The 22293-nt window shown below is 42.1% G+C and overlaps 1 protein-coding gene across 1 annotated transcript in view; it reads right to left on the minus strand.

Moving 5' to 3' along the window:
- LOC121378117 overlaps positions 1-22293 on the minus strand; it is a 68757-nt gene that overhangs the window by 38284 nt on the left and 8180 nt on the right. Inside the window, exon 3 of the mRNA XM_041506218.1 lies at positions 3182-3371. Coding sequence (XP_041362152.1) covers positions 3182-3371 — 190 coding nt within the window. The remainder of the gene's footprint in view (positions 1-3181; positions 3372-22293) is intronic.

A 22293-nucleotide genomic window follows, 5' to 3' on the forward strand; every position in this document is an offset into this window, starting at 1 on the left:
CAGTACTCCTTAACACCCACCCACCCCCCCCCCCCCCCCCACCTCCCCACCCCCCTCGCTGCCGATGCATATGATTGCTATAACATTTCCCATTTGAAGGGTACAATAAAATTGTTGGTAAAATGACAGATCCCGACTATTTTTATTTTTTATTTTTATTTTATTTTGGGGTGTTTTGGGGTTTTTTTTTAATTAGGGATGCCTATCTTTCTATATGGATGCGAAATATGGGGCTACGAAAACACGGATATTATCGAAAATATACACACAAATGTCCTGAGACGCTTACTCTCTGTTAAAAAAGGCGCACCTATATTCATGTTATATGGAGAACTAGGATGTAGACCACTTAAAATAATTATCCAACAAAGAATGATTAGTTTCTAGACAAGAACTGTATCTGGCAAACAAACAAAAGTATCTATTTATTACGTGAATTTGTTGCATGACTGCCCTAAATGGACACAGCTATACTCGGATCCAACAATTATTTAATAGCCTAGGTATGACAGATATATGGATATTCCAAAGATTCCAACAAAAATACAAGTTCTTGAATAAATCAAATTAAGACAGCATGACCTAATAACATTGCAACTTCGGTTTTTTGGAAAACGTTCCTACTTTTTGAAGAAAACTTTACTCTAGAAAAATACCTCACCATATTGCCAGAAAAACTGTAGATTACAATACTTAAATTGAGAACGCTGAATCACTTCATCCCAATCGAAGTAGGACGATGGAACAACACACCTGTATAAAATCGATTATGTTCACTATGTGGATATTGGCCTTCTTTAAGGAACCCCGAAAATGTTTCCTAAAACGATATTATTGTTTTAATCTAAATCCCAGTACCCTGAAATTAAACAAATTATTGACCAGTAACAAAATAGGTGTCACAAAGCTTTAGTTTGATTATTCTCAAGTCCAGTCATGACATTAAACGTATATGTTGTTAACCAGAACCAACGCTACACGGAGAAACCAGACGCCCTATTGCAAAAAGAACCAGCGCTATACTTTCCAGTGGTGACGTATAGGGGGCGTTGGGTTTCTCCGTGTAGCGTTGGTTCTCTTTAACAACATGTACGTTTAAAGCGGCAGTATCCGTTTGGTGCATATATGACGTCGCACTCCGCATTGGTTTCACTACGCTGGCTTATCCAGGTCAGAAACAAAGCCAGCATTTCGAAAGTGGGACACTTTTGACGGGCTCCTACCGATCTCGGTTTTATCGGCTTATCACAAGTGTGGAATTTCCCAATAAGAGATCACGTGAGATTTCGCAATTTTTGAACAAATTTAACTGTTTTGATTGAGGGGTCGTCTCATATCTCCAAAACACATTTATATCCATAGAGGTATGGTACAACGCCTTTCCAGGGATCGGTGTCTGAAATACGCATTTCCCCCCTAAATCTGACGCTACGGACCTTTAGTTCGATCATTCCCGAGTCGAATCATGACATTATACTTACATGTTGATAATCGGTCACTAGACGAAGAAACCCGACGCCCCAACGTGAAACTCCATTATTGCTGTGCTGACGTAGGACAAAATGTTGACACGTGACTCGACTGTCGCGCTAATGTCTAGTGGTCGTATCACGCACGCTCGACTGTCGAGTTAATGTCTAGTGGTCGTATCACGCACACTCGACTGTCGCGCTAATGTTTAGTGGTCGTATCACGCACGCTTGACTCGGGAATGATCGAACTAAAGGTCTGTGGCGTCAGATTTAGGGGGAAATGCGTATTTCAAATACAGTAGCTGGCTACCATTTGATCGTCGACGATCGCCGAAGTATTACACACAGTAATCTCTAGCGTTATGAGCACATACAATAAAATACCGCTAGAGGACACTCGAGCTAGGGAGTACCTAGCTTAAAATAACTAAGGAGGTGGAAGGGTGGGGGGTGGGGGGGGGGTGGGGGGGGGGGGTATTACGGGTTATAATAAGATTGAATCTACTCCAGTTAAACAAAAAGAACTGGACAACAACCCCGTTACGCTAACCCACCCTCCTCCTATTGCTGAGTACGGCCCTTCATCTTGTTTCCTTTTTGTAATTAATGTAAAAGATGTAAACGAAATCATCCTGGCGTGCCCATTTTCAAATTACGCTTGAAATAGCATATGCACTAATGAGCAAGGTCGTAACAAGTTAACAAACGTCTTAACCAATCAATAAAAACGTAGCAAAAGGTCATGGGCCAATTTACAACTTCTTTCTCAAATGTCTTATTATGCACCAATGAGCAGGGGCGTAACATAGTAACACACATCTCATATTAACCAATTAATAAAAACGTACCAAAAGGTCATGGGCCAATTTACAACTTCTTCCTCAAATGTCTTATTATGCACCAATGAGCAGGGGCGTAACATAGTATCACACATCTCATATTAACCAATCAATAAAAACCTAGCAAAAGGTCATGGGCCAATTTACAACTTCTTCCTCAAATGTCTTATTATGCACCAATGAGCAGGGGCGTAACATAGTAACACACATCTCATATTAACCAATCAACAAAAACGTAGCAAAAGGTCATGGGCCAATTTACAACTTCTTCCTCAAATGTCTTATTATGCACCAATGAGCAGGGGCGTAACATAGTAACACACATCTCATATTAACCAATCAACAAAAACGTAGCAAAAGGTCATGGGCCAATTTACAATTTCTTCCTCAAATGTCTTATTATGCACCAATGAGCAGGGGCGTAACATAGTAACACACATCTCATATTAACCAATCAATAAAAACGTACCATAAGGTCATGGGCCAATTAACAATTTCTTCCTCAAATGTCTTATTATGCACCAATGAGCAGGGGCGTAACATAGTAACACACATCTCATATTAACCAATCAATAAAAACGTACCAAAAGGTCATGGGCCAATTTACAACTTCTTCCTCAAATGTCTCATTATACACCAATGAGCATGGGCGTAACATAATAACACACATCTCATATTAACCAATCAATAAAAACGTGCAAAATGGCATGGGCCAATTTTCAAATTTTTCCTGAAATTGATGAACAGGGGCGTAACAAATAACGTCTTAAACAATCGACAAGCAATCACGGACAAAACAACCAATGGCAAACACCCACCTATGTAATAACGTCTTAACCAATGGACAAACAACCAATGGCGAACGCCCACCTATGTAATCCTCGCCGAAATTCTGCTCATGATTCCTATAGCCCGGAACAAACTTGTCGAGGAAGCGGACATTCATTGAGAGTATGCTGATCGCGGCTTGGAACCACGCCCTCTGGCGCCAGTGTCTCCATGGAAACGGTTCGTCGGGGATTCCGCCCACACCGATAAACACTGGGTTGTTTTGCACTTCCTGCAAAATATATCATTTTATAATTTGGCGTCAAATCAGACTGAAAAATTCTAAAACCCCCCACAAAAATCAACCCAATTCCAGTGTTAAAGACCCATTGTCGCCTCCATACTGTTTATCGTCTTCTATTCAGTTAAGGGGCGGGACGTAGCCCAGTGGTAAAGCGGTCGGTCTTGGATCGACCCCCGTCGGTGGGCCCATTGGGATCTTTCTCGTTCCAACCAGTGTACCACGACTGGTATATTAAAGGCCGTGATATGTACTACCCTGTCTGCTAACCGAAAAGAGTAGCCCATGAAGTGGCGACAGCGGGTTTCCTCTCTCAATATCTGTGTGGTCCTTAACCATATGTCTGACGCCATAATGACCGTAAATAAAATGTGTTGAGTGTGTTGTTAAATAAAATATTTTATTCCTTTATTAATTTAAAATAAAAATATATTTAGTTTTAAAGACCTAATCTCGCCTCAAATCATTTTTATATATTTCAGTATTAGTACAAAACACAATCCTACCTAGTCTTAAAGCCACAAACTCAGCTAACATCATTTAATGTATTTAATATATATCACAAACAAACACAACTAGTTTTAAAAACCAAATCTCACCTAGCAATCATTTAACATATTTTACTAATGTAATTTGTAAAACACAATAACAATCATAACTACAGTCATTAAGCCACAATCACCCCTCCCCATCATTTAACATATTTTACTATTGTAATTTGTAAAACACAAACACAACTATAGTCTTAAAGCCACAATCTCACCGGCCCATCATTTAAAAAAAAAATAGCGAAATATATGCCATTTGTAATTATAAAACTGAACCCTTTAAAATATTTATGGTGTTGTTGTTTTTTAATTATTATTATTTTAAAAAATTATTATGAATTACTAACGTCTGAACCCGCCACTGGACTCTCACTCTCACCTCACCCTAAAGAAAATGTCAATTCCGGCCCTGTTATATTTGTAAGCGAGAGCCAGTTTTTATAGCATTAATTTAATCAAGCCGTGTTAATGAAGTCCTATAAAAGCAGTAATAAAGAGCTGACAGGTGCACTATAAATGAGCCGTCATGGCCGCGTCCCTCATTAACATACGCCGTGACGGTGCCGACTGGTGGCGAAACGGTAAATCGCTAACTATTCCACTGGTACCCGATACGGTGGTTTGGTTTAATGTGATGCGCAAACACCAGTCTGGCGAACGTGTCTGCGGCCCGTGTGGCTGAATGTATATTAAATCTCTGTTGTTTACTGTTGTTATAATAGTTCATACGTTTGCTTTCTATTTCTTTTATTAAATGGGAATCTGTTCCCTTAACCAGTGTACACATACAATGGTTGCAATAAAGAGTGTATTGTATTAAATTTCGCCCCGGTAGTTCAGTAAAGCAAATGACATATCGTTAATTCAGGCCCGTGTCCAGGGAGGGGGTTGTTTGGGGTCGAACCCACCCCAATTCCCGCAAAACAAACTTGGTATACTTTCCAGGGGAGCATGATTACCCCCCCCCCCCACCCCCACCCCCTGCATAAATTTTTAGGTGTGTGTGTGTGTGTGTGTATGTGTGTATGTGTATGTGTGTGTGACTGTGACTGTGTATGTATATGTATATGTATATGTGAGTGTGTGTGTGTGTGTTGTGTTGTGTGTGTTATTGTGTTTGTGTGTGTGTTGTGTGTTGTGTGTGTGTTGTGTGAGTATCTGTGTGTTGTGTGTGTGTTTGTGTGTTGTGTGTGTGTGTTGTGTGTATATGTGTGTGTTGTGTGTGTGTGTGTTTGTGTGTGTTGTGTGTATGTGTTGTGTATGTATGTGTGTGCGTTGTGTGTATGTGTGTGTATGTGTATGTGTGTGTCGCTGTGTGTGAGTGTATATGTGTGTGTTGTGTGTGTGTGTAGTGTGTCATGTGTGTGTCTGTGTATGTGTGTTGTGTTGTGTGTGTTGTGTGCGAGTGTGTGTGTGTATATCTGTGTGTGTGTGTCTGTGTATGTGTGTACCGGCCTCAGTGGCGTCCTGGTTAGGTCATCGGTCTACAGGCTGGTAGGTACTGGGTTCGGATCCCAGTCGAGATATGGGATTTTTAAATCCAGATACCGAATCCAAGGGTTCTGGGGTGGGGGTGGCAGTGATAGGGAAGACATAACCAAGCCGTAGAGGGAAGGGGCGGGGCATTTGGACCCCTAAACAACTGTGTATGTATAACGACACTACTAGAGCAAATTGATTAATTAATCATCGGCTGTTTTGATATCAAACACTTGGTAATTTTGACACATAGTCTTTCCACAAACTGGACAGCTCATGTGGCACAGGTTGAGACGAAGACAAAGCAATTAGAAAGTGAATCATCTGTGGGATTCGATCATGCGACCTACGCCCACGAGATGCGCACTCTTCCGTCTCTTCGCGTGTACAGGTGGATAGATATGACGCCATGCCAGTCAATATGTAGTCAGAGGCGCGCTATCTTCGTGTGTAGAGGATAGATATGACGCCATGCCAGTCAATATGTAGTCACGAGGCGCGCTCTCTTCGTGTGTACAGGATAGATATGACGCCATGCCAGTCAATATGTAGTCAGAGGCGCGCTATCTTCGTGTGTACAGGATAGATATGACGCCATGCCAGTCAATATGTAGTCAGAGGCGTGCTATCTTCGTGTGTAGTGCCAGTCAATATGATAGAGGCGTGCTATCTTCGTGTGTAGTGGATAGATATGACGCTATGCCAGTCAATATGTAGTCACGAGGCGCGCTCTCTTCGTGTGTACAGGACAGATATGACGCCATGCCAGTCAATATGCAGTTAGAGGCGCACTATCTTCGTGTGTAGAGGATAGATATGACGCCATGCCAGTCAATATGTAGTCACGAGGCGCGCTCTCTTCGTGTGTACAGGATAGATATGACGCCATGCCAGTCAGTATGTAGTCAGAGGCGCGCTATCTTCGTGTGTACAGGAGGATAGATATGACGCCATGCCAGTCAATATGTAGTCAGCGGCGCGCTATCTTCGTGTGTAGAGGATAGATATGGCGCCATGCCAGTCAATATGTAGTCACGAGGCGCGCTCTCTTCGTGTGTACAGGATAGATATGACGCCATGCCAGTCAATATGTAGTCAGAGGCGCGCTATCTTCGAGTGTACAGGAGGATAGATATGACGCCATGCCAGTCAATATGCAGTTAGAGGCGCACTATCTTCGTGTGTAGAGGATAGATATGACGCCATGCCAGTCAATATGTAGTCAGAGGCGCGCTATCTTCGTGTGTACAGGAGGATAGATATGACGCCATGCCAGTCAATATGCAGTTAGAGGCGCACTATCTTCGTGTGTAGAGGATAGATATGACGCCATGCCAGTCAATATGTAGTCACGAGGCGCGCTCTCTTCGTGTGTACAGGATAGATATGACGCCATGCCAGTCAGTATGTAGTCAGAGGCGCGCTACCTTCGTGTGTACAGGAGGATAGATATGACGCCATGCCAGTCAATATGTAGTCAGCGGCGCGCTATCTTCGTGTGTAGAGGATAGATATGGCGCCATGCCAGTCAATATGTAGTCACGAGGCGCGCTCTCTTCGTGTGTACAGGATAGATATGACGCCATGCCAGTCAATATGTAGTCAGAGGCGCGCTATCTTCGTGTGTACAGGAGGATAGATATGACGCCATGCCAGTCAATATGCAGTTAGAGGCGCACTATCTTCGTGTGTAGAGGATAGATATGACGCCATGCCAGTCAATATGTAGTCACGAGGCGCGCTCTCTTCGTGTGTACAGGATAGATATGACGCCATGCCAGTCAGTATGTAGTCAGAGGCGCGCTATCTTCGTGTGTACAGGAGGATAGATATGACGCCATGCCAGTCAATATGTAGTCAGCGGCGCGCTATCTTCGTGTGTAGAGGATAGATATGGCGCCATGCCAGTCAATATGTAGTCACGAGGCGCGCTCTCTTCGTGTGTACAGGATAGATATGACGCCATGCCAGTCAATATGTAGTCAGAGGCGCGCTATCTTCGAGTGTACAGGAGGATAGATATGACGCCATGCCAGTCAATATGCAGTTAGAGGCGCACTATCTTCGTGTGTAGAGGATAGATATGACGCCATGCCAGTCAATATGTAGTCAGAGGCGCGCTATCTTCGTGTGTACAGGAGGATAGATATGACGCCATGCCAGTCAATATGCAGTTAGAGGCGCACTATCTTCGTGTGTAGAGGATAGATATGACGCCATGCCAGTCAATATGTAGTCACGAGGCGCGCTCTCTTCGTGTGTACAGGATAGATATGACGCCATGCCAGTCAGTATGTAGTCAGAGGCGCGCTATCTTCGTGTGTACAGGAGGATAGATATGACGCCATGCCAGTCAATATGTAGTCAGCGGCGCGCTATCTTCGTGTGTAGAGGATAGATATGGCGCCATGCCAGTCAATATGTAGTCACGAGGCGCGCTCTCTTCGTGTGTACAGGATAGATATGACGCCATGCCAGTCAATATGTAGTCAGAGGCGCGCTATCTTCGTGTGTACAGGAGGATAGATATGACGCCATGCCAGTCAATATGCAGTTAGAGGCGCACTATCTTCGTGTGTAGAGGATAGATATGACGCCATGCCAGTCAATATGTAGTCACGAGGCGCGCTCTCTTCGTGTGTACAGGATAGATATGACGCCATGCCAGTCAGTATGTAGTCAGAGGCGCGCTATCTTCGTGTGTACAGGAGGATAGATATGACGCCATGCCAGTCAATATGTAGTCAGCGGCGCGCTATCTTCGTGTGTAGAGGATAGATATGGCGCCATGCCAGTCAATATGTAGTCACGAGGCGCGCTCTCTTCGTGTGTACAGGAGGATAGATATGACGCCATGCCAGTCAAACCGGCCTCGGTGGTGTCGTGGTTAGACCATCGGTCTACAGGCTGGTAGGTACTGGGTTCGGATCCCAGTCGAGACATGGGATTTTTAATCCAGATACAGACTCCAAACCCTGAGTGAGTGTTCCGCAAGGCTCAATGGGTAGGTGTAAACCATTTGCACCGACCAGTGATCCATAACTGGTTCAACAAAGGCCATGGTTTGTGCTATCCTGCCTGTGGGAAGCGCAAATAAAAGATCCCTTGCTGCCTGTCGTAAAAGAGTAGCCTATGTGGCGACAGCGGGTTTCCTCTAAAAAATAGTGTCAGAATGACCATATGTTTGACGTCCAATAGCCAATGATAAGATAAAAAATCAATGTGCTCTAGTGGCGTCGTTAAATAAAACAAACTTTACTTTTTTTTTGTATGTGTGTCTCTTGTGTGTGTGTTGTGTGTTTGTGTTGTGTCTGTGTCTGTGTGTGTGTGTGTTGTGTCTCTCTCTCTGTGTGTGTGTGTGTGTGTGTGTGTGTGTGTGTGTGTCTGTGTGTGCGTGTGTGTTGTGTTTGTGTTGTGTCTGTCTGGCTGTGTGTGTGTGTGTGTGTGTGTATGTGTGTGTCTGTGTGTGTGTGTGTGTGTCTGTATGTGTGTGTATATGTGTGTGTGTGTGGTACTGGGTACTGGGTTCTTCTCTCGGTACCTGCTCCCATCCAGAGTTTTAAGGTGGGTATTTTATAAAGTGTGTGTGTGTGTTGTGTGTGTGTGTTGTGTCTGTGTGCGTATGTTGTCTCTGTGTGTGTTGTGTCTGTGTGTGTGTGTGTGTCTGTGTGTGTGTGTGTGTGTGTGTGTGTGTGTGTTGATCATATGTGTGTGTCTGTGTGTGTGTATGTGTGTGTGTCTCTCTCTGTCTCTGTGTGTGTGTGTGTTGTGTGTGTCTCTGTGTGTGTGTGTCTGTGTGTGTGTGTGCGTCTCTGTCTCTGTGTGTGTGTGTGTGTGTGTGTGTGTGTCTCTGTTTGTGTGTCTGTGTGTGTGTCTCTCTGTCTGTGTGTCAGTGTGTGTGTGTGTGTGTCTCTCTGTCTGTGTTGTGTGCGTGTGTATGGCTGATGATCAATAAATCAATATGCACTAATGGTGTCGTTAAACAAAACAAACTTTGATGTGATGGACGACGTTGATACCAGTTGAATTGTTGGCAAGCGCTCGGCCTCCTGACCACGCGCCCCGTGGTGATCTCGAGGATTATCTAGTAACCTCTATTCTGTCGCCGTAATGACGCTCCCTGCTGTTGGCGCTTATCGGCGAGATGAAAATAGTGCAGGTCGTGATATCTCCGTACATGTGTGTCACGCAGATCAATACGCCGTCAACATGCGCGCCAAATGAGGCAATTACTGTCATGTTCACCGACCTCCGTGGTGTCGTGATTTAGCCACCAGTCTTGAGGCTGGTAGGCAGATGGTTCACATCCCGGCTCCTATCCAGAGCGAATTTAATGATTCAATGGGTAGGCGTAAGGCTACTACGTCGACTTCTCCCCCCCCCCCCCCTCTCTCTCTCTCTCTCTCTCTCTCTCTCTTTCACTAATTTTCTCTAGATATCTTTCTTTCACTCACTCTGTCTCCCCTCTTCGTCCCTCTCTCTCCCTCAACATATACAAATACATATATATATATATATATATATATATATATATATATATATATATATATAGATAATATATATATATATAGGTAGACATACAAATATATAGGTAGACAAATATATATATATATACATACAAATATATATAGGTAGACATATATATATATATATATATATATATATAGGTAGACCTATAAATATATAGGTAGACAAATATATATATACCAGTCGTGGTGCACTGGGCCCACCGACGGGCTTTTGTAAGAAAACCTATACAATCAGTGTGTGAACACGCCCAGGCAGCAGACGTACAACGTTTGACATTTGATATTTGATTTACCTGCAAGAAAACGGAATAACATAATGTCACATGGCACTTTCAACACTCAACGATTTCATTTGTCTTTTCAATTAGCAACCCATTGGCATTTTTTTTAGAAAATTGCTCCGGGACCCATCCGCACATGTCCAACAGCAACAATGTGTATCAGATATGTGTTGGGGGTAGGGAGGGGGTGGGGGTGGGGTCGGGGGGGGGGGGGGGGGGGTGGATCGTTTTAAAGACATCTGATTGGCTACCGAGGCGTGAACTTCAAACCGACCAATGAAACCTAATGAGACCGAATTTCGCACGTTAGATACGTTTTTTAAACAACTCTTTATCTGTGACCGTTCCCTCGTGAAATAGCGAACTGTTCTTAGTGTTTATTAACTTTGATAATACAAATGATGTGGAGAGATAATGTACTAAACATGGAGGTTACAATCTCACGTAGTCTTGACGTTCTGGGGGTGTAGAACACTTTAATATAGAATCATGCACACAAAATACAACCTCTTCATCGCGCGCACGCACACACACACACACACACACACACACACACACACAGAGACAGACATACACACACACTTATAGACACACACACAGACAGACACACACACACACACACACACAAATGCACACACACACACAAACACACACACATACACACACACACACACACATATACAGACACACACACAAAACACACACACACACACACACAGACGCACACACACACACACACACATACACAGACAGACAGACAGACACACACACACATATAGACACACACACAGACAGACATACACACACACACACACAAACACATACAGACACACACATATACACACACACACATACACACACATACGCACACACATACACAGACACAGACACACACAGACACAGACACACACACAGACACACACAGGGACACAGACGCACACACAGACACATAAAGAAAGAAATGTTTTATTTAACGACGCACTCAACACATTTTATTTACGGTTATATGGCGTCAGACATATGGTTAAGGACCACACAGATTTGGAGAGGAAACCCGCTGTCGGCACATAGGCTACTCTTTTACGACAGACAGCAAGGGATCTTTTATTTGCGCTTCCCACAGGCAGGATAGCACAAACCATGGCCTTTGTTGAACCAGTTATGGATCACTGGTCGGTGCAAGTGGTTTACACCTACCCAATGAGCCTTGCGGAGCACTCACTCAGGGTTTGGAGTCGGTATCTGAATTAAAAATCCCATGCCTCGACTGGGATCCGAACCCAGTACCTACCAGCATGTAGACCGATGGCCTGCCACGACGCCACCGAGGCCGGTACACACACACAGACACAGACACACACAGACACAAACACACACACACACACACACACACACACACACACACACAGACACACACATACACATACACGCACAGACACACACATAGACACACACACACACACACACACACAGACACAGACCACACTCACACACACTCACACACAGGCACACACGCACGCACACACACACACACACACACACACACACACACACACACGGACCCGAGCCAAGACTACACGATTATTTGCCAACGTTTGCCAGAAGTTAATCCCTGACATACACAGCCAGTGTTTGGTTTAACAGAAAATGTGTGTGGCGCTGGTCTGTTTTAGCGAGCCTTCGCAACTACTGGCTTACATGAAAGTCTTAGATACTGCCACTGCGTTTAATCCCTTTGTTTCCATGTAATTAGAAAATCCACAGTTTCCATGTAATTAGAAAATCCACAGTTTCCGTGATACCCGGCGACCAACGATATGTATTGACAGCGGCTTACATGAAAGTCTTAGATACTGCCACTGCGATTAATCCCTTTGTTTCGAAGTAATTAGAAAATCCACAGTTTCCGTGATACCCAGCGACAAACGATATGTATTGACAGCGGCTTACATGAAAGTAATACCCTCACGTGGCAGTAATACCCTCGCGTGGCAGTAATACCCTCACGTGGCAGTAATACCCTCAGGTGGCAGTAATACCATTGCGTCACAGTAATATCCTCGCGTGACAGTAATACCTTACGTGACATAATACCATCGCGTGGCAGTAATACCCTCGCGTGACAGTAATACCCTCACCCTCGCATGGCAGTAATACCTTTGCGTGACAGTAATACCCTCACGTGACAGTAATACCCTCTCGTGACAGTAATACCCTCACCCTCACGTGACAGTAATACCCTCTCGTGACTAATATCTTCACGTGACAGTAATACCCTCTCGTGACAGGTAGCAGTAATACGCTCACGTGACAGTAAAACCCTCACGTGGCAGTAATACCCTCACGTGACAGTAATACCCTAACGTGCCTGTAATATCCTCACGTGACAGTAATACGCTCACGTGACAGTAATACGCTCACGTGACAGTAATACCCTTCCGAAGGATTACACGAACATCGCGGTCTGTTATTAACAGCCAGACGCAGTTTTACGCAGCGAATATCGATAACAATACCGATAACAACAACAACAATAATAATAATAATAATTTAAAAAGTAATACAATAATAATAATAATAATAATGATAATAATACAATAATAATAATAATAATAATAATAATAATACAATAATATTAATATTAATATTAATATTAATATTAATAATAATAATAACTACCATCATCATCATCATCATCATCATCATCATGAGTACGATATCACCACCACCACATTTTGATGAGAATGATGGTAAGGGTAATGGTGGTAGCAGTCATTAATGATTTTGTTGTTGAATGGAAGGTGAGAGTCAGACTACCAACTGTCATGACAGTTGTTGTTGCACACAGTTTGGAGCATAACGTTCCCATCGACATTAGAGAAGACACGTGTGCGTCCATCAGCACGTAACAGGAGAAAACGAGACTCATCTGAGAACAAAACAGTCCTCCACCTGGGACGTGTCCATCTCACACTCTCCTGGCACCACTGCAGACGATCAGCTAAGTGACGTGGGGTCAAAACGTTACGTCGCACTGGTCTTCTAGGGAACATTCCTGCCTCCTTCAGCCGATTACGAACTGTCTGGTCAGAAATTCTGCGTAGTCCAGGGATTTGTGTTGATGTGGTTGTTGCTGTTATGGTTCGATTTCAAAGATGACACACCCGGATGTATCGATCTTGAGCGACGGTGCTTATTCTGGGACGACCTGATCTTGGCCTGTCATTAACACTTTGAGTGGTGTTGTACCGTGCCCATAAAGCAGAGATGGTCTGTCTGGAGACGCCAAAGTGCCTTGTCACAGCTTGTTGAGTTGCCTCTGCTTGCAATCCCCCAATGGCATTATTGCGTTGAGCTGACGTCAATATTGGCATTATTGCGTTACCTACAGCGTCTTTATGCGGTCTGTTGTAATCACTGCTGATATGGCCTTTTATGCCCCACCAACGGAGGGTTCGGCATGCACAGTTACAGAACTTCATGATGCACGTGCTTCTCTGAGGGTTGCGTTTTTATGTTTCAGTACAAACGTTGACTATGCCTACGTTTATGCGAATATATATACAATATGTATGTATGTATGTATATATGTGATATATATATATATATATATACTGACACACAATGAAAACGCAAAAACAACTTTTCATTGCAAATAACGACAAACTATCAATGAATTGATGGATAATGTGATATGACATTAATGACTGGTATTCATGAGATACATTCACATAGAAACATGGCTAGTTATCATCAGTAATCAAGTTGCATTCGTAATCGAAAAGTTCAGGAATGCCTGGGTAATCCGTGCAGTATGTGGAAGGGCATTGTCTTGTTTTAACAGAAGGGGACCTCCTGGTCTTCGGTGACGGCGCAAAAGTGGCTGGAGAACTGGTCTTAGAATAACGTCAACATAACGCTGAGGTGTAAGGGCATCGTGGACAATGATGAGAACACTCCTGAAATCACAGTTGATTGCCCCCCCCATACCATCAGACAACCGCCGCCAAACCGATCACGTTCCCTCACAAATCCGTCAGCTCACCGTTCATGGAATCATGTACACACGTGCTCTTCCGTCGGCAAAGGAGACAGAGAAACGGGACTCATTTGAGAAAACAATGCTCCGGTAAAAGGCTGGTGGATGATTACCATTCTGGAGAGCAAACTGTAGTCTCGCAGCACGTTGTCCAGCCGTTCTGAGTAGACGGATGAACGTCATCGGATGGATAGGCCTTCCATGACGTCCTATCGTGTTGCTTGCTGCCATCGTCGCAGTTCTGAACCGGTCACGGAGGTGGTGTCGTCGAATCTGACGATCTTGGCGTGGGGTTGACCAGGGCCCGTGCTTATAAAACTTAAAGTCTAGACTTTAATAAAGTCCAGACTTTAACGTAATGCTATTTGAATGGCGATGCCATGACGTTAAAGTCTGGACTTTATTAAAGTCTAGACTTTAAGGTTTATAAGCACGGGGCCAGGTCGAAGTCGATCACGGACACTCCCGGTCTGTTGCTGACGTTCAACAAGTCGTCCAATAGTTGATGGGTGGACTCTGAAGATCCCAGCAACTTGGCTTTGCGAAGTCCCCCCTTGAACCATGCCCAACGCTCGCTCCCTTTCTTCTTCTCGTGGCATTCTTAATGTGACGAGGAATATGACACCGTTATGTGACTTTTATGTGTCCACATACTAGCATCTCACGTGCATTGCATGCAGCATGATTGAGCATGTAGTGAACGCATTTCACACTATTTTGTGTGTTTCTGCTATTGTATGTGTAATGAGAACAAAACCAGGATTAAAACCCAGACAAAAGTACCAATCAATGGCTTCCTCTCATAAAATGTTATTTTAAGTCCAATAAATATATTTTTCATTAATCACAACAAAATATTGAAAAATATCTGTTTTGCGTTTTCATTGTGTCAGTATATATATATATATATATATATATATATATATATATATATATATATATATATATATATATATATGTGTGTGTGTGTGTGTGTGTGTGTGTGTACATCTACATGTATATGCTTTTATTGCGATTATGTAAAGCATACAAAAACCAGATCGATCGTATCAACTGCGGATGCTAAATTTTTCAACATAATTATTGGGAGCTGGGATGGGACGGTATGGACTAGGACTCATGACCGATCATACTGTTTTGTTTCCAACCCCTCAGTTGAAAGCAAAATTGCAACATTAAATGCCCACGTCTAGACTGGATGACACGTCTTCATAACGCACGCGGCCAACCACATTCAGATAATCGTATATGGTATATATGCCCAAAACGCAAGCCGCAGATGTATCAGGCGCAGCAGTTCAACAGCACGCACGCGCCGCTTCCAGTCTATATTGATAACCTTCACGATGATCGCAGACAGTTTAATATCAGTTAACTAACTACCTTACGGAAACGTTGCTTTTAAACTACTGTTAGTATATCGAGGGAAATCGTGAAGTGGTCGTTTGTTTATCGATATCCAGTGACGGATTAGTTATAAACTAGCATGCGACGTAAGTACTGCCATTTGATTCAAGTACCCTCAAGCTAAAATAAGGCATCTGACGTCATCGTTTTCTAGCGAATGGCTGATTAAGGAGTGTTCCAGACACGATTACGGGGGAAGAGGGTGAGATAACGATATGTTTGAAATGCCAATTCTACTAGAAAGTAATTTTATCAAAAGTTAGCAGTCAAAATTTAACTGATATACACAGAGAGCAAGAAATAACACTTGGTATTCTAGACCAAATTTAACTGATATACACTGAGATAACGAAATAACACTTGGTATTCTAGACCAAATTTAACTGATATACACTGAGATAACGAAATAACACTTGGTATTCTAGACCAAATTTAACTGATATACACTGAGAGAATGAAATAACACTTGGTATTCTAGACCAAATTTAACTGATATACACTGAGAGAATGAAATAACACTTGGTATTCTAGACCAAATTTAACTGATATACACCGAGAGAATGAAATAACACTTGGTTTTCTAGACCAAATTTAACTGATATACTGAGAGAATGAAATAACACTTGGTATTCTAGACCAAATTTAACTGATATACACTGAGAGAATGAAATAACACTTGGTATTCTAGACCAAATTTAACTGATATACTGAGAGAAAGAAATAACACTTGGTATTCTAGACCAAATTTAACTGATATACACCGCGAGAAAGAAATAACACTTGGTATTCTAGACCAAATTTAACTGATATACACCGAGAGAATGAAATAACACTTGGTATTCTAGACCAAATTTAACTGATATACTGAGAGAATGAAATAACACTTGGTATTCTAGACCAAATTTAACTGATATACACTGAGAGAATGAAATAACACTTGGTATTCTAGACCAAATTTAACTGATATACTGAGAGAAAGAAATAACACTTGGTATTCTAGACCAAATTTAACTGATATACACCGAGAGAAAGAAATAACACTTGGTATTCTAGACCAAATTTAACTGATATACACCGAGAGAAAGAAATAACACTTGGTATTCTAGACCAAATTTAACTGATATACACCGAGAGAATGAAATAACACTTGGTATTCTAGACCAAATTTAATAAATATACACTGAGAGAAAGAAATAACACTTGGTATTCTAGATAAAATGTTACTATTTAGTCACTGTATATGTCTGTCTGTCTGTCTGTCTGTCTGTCTCTCTCTCTCTCTCTCTCTCTCTCTCTCTCTCTCTCTCTCTCTCTCTCTCTCTCTCTCTCTCTCTCTCTCTCTCTCTCTCATATCATCGGCTACTGGGTGTGAAACATTTGATAATTATTTACCCTCAGTATTAGAATAGTACTATAAGTAATCTACTGGTATTGTTAAACAAAATGAGGTGGTTGAATGCTCGCTTGAAGTGCTTGCGTCGCACAATCGGCTAGATATCAGATTTACCAAAATGTTTGACATCCAATAGTCGATAATAAATTAGTCAATGTACTGTAGCGGTGCCGTTAAACAAAACGATTTTTTTTATTATTAGAAAAGAAAACTTTAACTCTTCTAATAAAATCAATTTTGTTCTCGTATGAAATGAAAATAGTTGGATATAATTTTTTATGGACTTGTTGATCAAGGTATAATGTTTTTATTTTAATACAAAAACAAAAAAGAAAAAGTTTTTACTATTATGCAACTTCGATGTGTTTGCAATGTGTGCCTACAAAGCAAGACGTCGATTCAGAAATAGACTAACTGCCGCTCAACACCCACTCCTTTCCGCTGCTAATGTCAATGAACACGTCACACAGCACAAAAAGGGTCGCAGGTACATACAATGTGTTTGAAACACAGCCGTGTCCGGTGTATTGTCGTGTACTGTGAGTTTCAGATACATGACTTGTTTTTCCATGTTCTAGCTGAGGAAGATGTCATGTCGCCAGAACACGATTTGATTTTCATATCGGCCTGTGTTTGATCGGGGTTATTGCTTGTGTGTGTGTGCGTGCGTGCGTGTGTGCGTGCGTGCGTGTGTGTCATCCCTCAGCCGAAAATACAGGGGGTTTATTTCGGGGTTTTTTATTCCATATATTTTCCGGGGGAGCATGACTCCACCCACCACTAAAAACGTTTCTCGCCACAATCTAACCCCCACCCCCCTTTACTACAATGTCTGCCCCTGCCCCCATTTTATGGACTACCCTAAAAGTACCAAATACGCGTGTGATAATAAGCCGCTGGCGGCCATTAGACCTGTGGGTATAGACGTCTGTGCCATGCTATATCGCCCAGCGCCAACAGATGTTGCCTAGCAACCGATAAGTATTTATAGTAACAAAGCGCATAAAAGTAAACATCTTCGACAAGAACTCGGCGATTCCTATATTTACTGCACAATGGCCATTTTGAGGAGATGATCAAATCCGACAACTATCGAGAAATAAACTCACGGCGCATGCGTAAAAATAACTAATAAAACAACGCAATTAAAAGAAAGAAAATGAAAACAAAAAGAAAGAAGAAAAAAGAAAAAAAAGGCAGAAAAGAAAAGAGAAAAAAAGAGCAAGAAATCGAAAAAGAAAGCAAGAAAAAAATAAAGCAAAGAAAAAAGCAAGTAGGCCTAAAAGCAGAGAGAGAGAGAGAGAGAGAGAGAGAGAGAGAGAGAGAGAGAGAGAGAGAGAGAGACGACGACGATGACAGAAAATAAAAGAAGAAAAAAATATGTTGATTAACGACTTACAGACACCGTGGAAATCTGTAGGGCCTATTCATATAATATGATTTATATGGACGGTGTTTGCTTTTAAACGACTTACAGACACCGTGGAAAATTGCGAGAACGATAGTTCGTTCGCGCATGACCGGTTTGGCATAACCCATTCTTCGTTCGCATTTAACATCATTTAAACCGGCCTCGGTGGCGTCGTGGCAGGCCATCGGTCTACAGGCTGTTAGGTATCCCAGTCGAGGCATGGGATTTTTAATCGAGATACCGACTCCAAACCCTGAGTGAGTGCTCCGCAAGGCTCAATGGGTAGGTGTAAACCACTTGCACCGACCAGTGATCCATAACTGGTTCAACAAAGGCCATGGTTTGTGCTATCCTGCCTGTGGGAAGCGCAAATAAAAGATCCCTTGCTGCCTGTCGTAAAAAGAGTAGCCTATGTGGCGACAGCGGGTTTCCTCTAAAAACAGTGTCAGAATGACCATATATTTGACGTCCAATAGCCGATGATAAGATAAAAAATCAATGTGCTCTAGTGGCGTCGTTAAATAAAACAAACTTTAACATCATTTAAAGTCATTTAACATCATTTAACGTGGTCATGTCCGGTTAAGCGAAATTGAAATGGGTTACTTGAATTTGTTTTTACATCACCCATAAATAGATTACGCTAATGTTCAATACTCGGACACAAATTAAATAGGTTATATTAAATGTATAAGAGGAAAGAGGTATATGATTTCCTGCCTTTGGGAAAGTGCACATAAAAGATCTCTTGCTCTTTATCGATAGGAGTAGCCGGGTAGTGGGCTCTCTCTCTCTCTCAGTCAATAGCTGATGATAAATAAATGTTCTCTAGTGGTGTCGTTAAATAACACAAACAATGTCTGAGACACACACACACACACACACACACACACACACACACACACACACACACACACACACACACACACACACACCACCCCGTTATTATTGGTTCCAATGTACTAAATCAATTCCTGTTTGAGATAATGTTAACGTTTGCTAATAAAGCTAACATAAGGATGGTACAACATACCCAGGCAGTGCACCAACCTTTAATCTATCTGCAAGAAAATGTGGACAGGGCTGTCACGTATATTTATTTAGGGATTTGTTTAATGCTTTTATTAGCAACGCTCATTTTGCTGAAAATCGCAGTTCCATTTTTGGGAGACCATGCACTGGTTCCAACTTGAGTATAGCACTTAACAACTGTACATAACAAATACATAACAAGTAAGTCTAATTATTTATTAGCAGTGGATAACAGTATTTACCCAAATAATCATATAATCATTGTCGCATTTTACAACCAATCAGAGCCGCAGCTGTTTTTACTCCGGAAATATTTAACCGTGCTCCTTCTACTTTGACACGGAAGTCTCTTCTTTTGGTTGATCGCAGCCTATTAATCTGAATCGTCGACGACTGCCACATACATATGATTACTGCGACACTTGACCCAAATAAACAAGAGGCGGCGGCATCGGCTCCGTTTACGGTAATTTCGTACGTGTTGGAGACAAACTAGCAGTCATTTAAAAACCAGCATACAACACCAGGGACCTAATTGAAAGAAGCTATTCCATTTCCCAGCTGGTCGTGTTCTGTTCTAATATGTAGTTGTCAGGAGCCCAGTGACCAGCTCGTGCACGCTATGAACGGTCGTTCGTCGAGCTCTACTTCCGGTAGTAAAGGAAATCTAAATCTGTAATTTAATACGGAAGTCTTTTTTAACAGTTTCCGATCGTTCTGATCGCTTTTATCTGCCTGCTACTATTGACTGCCAGCTTGAGCGGGACGTAGCCCAGTGGGTATGACTATACCAAATAAAATCCCATAGGCGACCATGTTAACGTTTGTGTTTAAAAACACTATATGCAATATATCAACCAAACTATGATCCATAAATATCAGTACTACACCCCCTACCTCAAAGTATTAACTGTAGAAAATGGTACCTTTCATGGCTCATTTTCGGTATAACCAGATGTTTTTACAACGTCCCTGGTTTCGCACACAATTTGAGTACTTTTTTTTACCGGTACCCAATACATATTCCAAGCACAAGGCTACTTAACACAGTGGTACTAGATGAAATAAAATTGCATACATTTTTAGCCCAGATGAAACTCTTTTTTTTTTTACAACCAACACACACATTTATAACCAATCACAGGACTTATGGTGTTAATTTCTCTAACAAAAGTTCGGTGCACCTAGAACTTTGACCCAGCCGGAAATTATTTGGTTTAGTGCTACCAGTGGTAAAGCGCTCATCAGGTGCGCGGTCGGTCTAGGGTCGATCTCTGTCCATGGGCCCACTGGGCTATTTCTCCTTCCAGTCAGTACACCACGACTGATATATCAAAGGCCATGGTACGTGCTATCCTGTCTGTGAGATGATGCATAAAAAGATCCTTGGGAGTTGCTACTAATTGAAAAAAATATATCGGGTTTCCTTTCTAAAAATGTGTCAAAATGACTATATGTTTGAAATCCAAGAGACGATGATTAATAAATCAATGTGTTCTAGTGGTGTCGTTAAACAAAACACACTTTCGCAAGGACCTTTTGCGCTTAGTTGCAGTCGACTACCATAGACACATCTTGCTAAATATTGCGCACAGAAATTAATTCCATAAATACAACCTCTCTGGACGCCGCCATCTTTGTGACGTGACATAGAAATGGCTATATACATAGGCTACTTTGACCGTGTATATAGTTTCTGCTAATGAATACTGGCCATCTACAACGACGGTCGTATTTGCAGGGGGGGGGGGGGGGGGGGCATAATCGCCCATTGCCACCATACCCTATTTAAACTATCCAGTAACATCTAGTTGTTAAATAATACAAATAAACTCGAGATTGCATCTTTAAAATATATCCGGTGATTTAAAAACGAAAAGAAAAAAAAAGTTGAAAATGAATGACAGAAAAACTATGGCATGCAGCACATTTAAATTTTGCACTCGACCAGTTTACTGTGTATTGATGTTAACATTTCGTTTAAATTGTGCGAAATATTCATGTTAGAGAACTCGTCGTTTAAGGGCTCCCCAGCACTCCCTAGATTGTCTCAAGGAGATTAATTCTCGCTCCCTTCATGTGTGGATTTATTGGGTATCACTATTGTAATATCTTAAAGTCTCCCCTTTATCTAATTTAGGGGGAGCAATTAGTCACTCGCTTCAATTTCTGTTCACGTCGAGGTCTGATGTTTGCCTGCGTTTTCCATTATTTAGCTTTAACAGTTGACATTGAGGCTTGTTTCTCAATCAGCCGATATATACCATCGCATGACTCAAAACGTGTTTTGTCTGTTGAAACACACCACTGGATTTATTAATCATTGTTGCATGGACTGTTAGGGATCGATCCCAGTCAGCAGGCCCATTGCTATTTCACGTTCCAGCCAGTGCACCACGAATGGCCGTGGTATGTGCTATCCTGTCTGTGGGATGGTGCATATAAACGATTCGTCGTGACTGTTGACAGCCTGACCCTAGCATGACGATTAACCAACTGTCAAAAAACTGCTTACAAAACGTTTAGAGTATACACTTGAGACTCTAATAGAGTCTGAAACACTAATGCCATGGCAACACCATACAAATTGCATGCGTGTGACGTCATTAGATATTGAGTCTGGACTAGAAGTTATATAAGCACGGGCCCTGGACTCAGTCAAGATCAGGCTCATAGGAACGATATCTGGAGTAGCTTACACAACCTCTAGGGGAGGGGAAGGAGGGCACAAACCATAATATTTTAAATTTTTATTTATACAGAGTAGGGCAAAACAACGTACATGTTCATCGTC

The sequence above is a fragment of the Gigantopelta aegis genome, chromosome 7 (genome assembly GCF_016097555.1).
Source record: "Gigantopelta aegis isolate Gae_Host chromosome 7, Gae_host_genome, whole genome shotgun sequence".
NCBI lineage: Eukaryota > Metazoa > Mollusca > Gastropoda > Neomphalida > Peltospiridae > Gigantopelta > Gigantopelta aegis.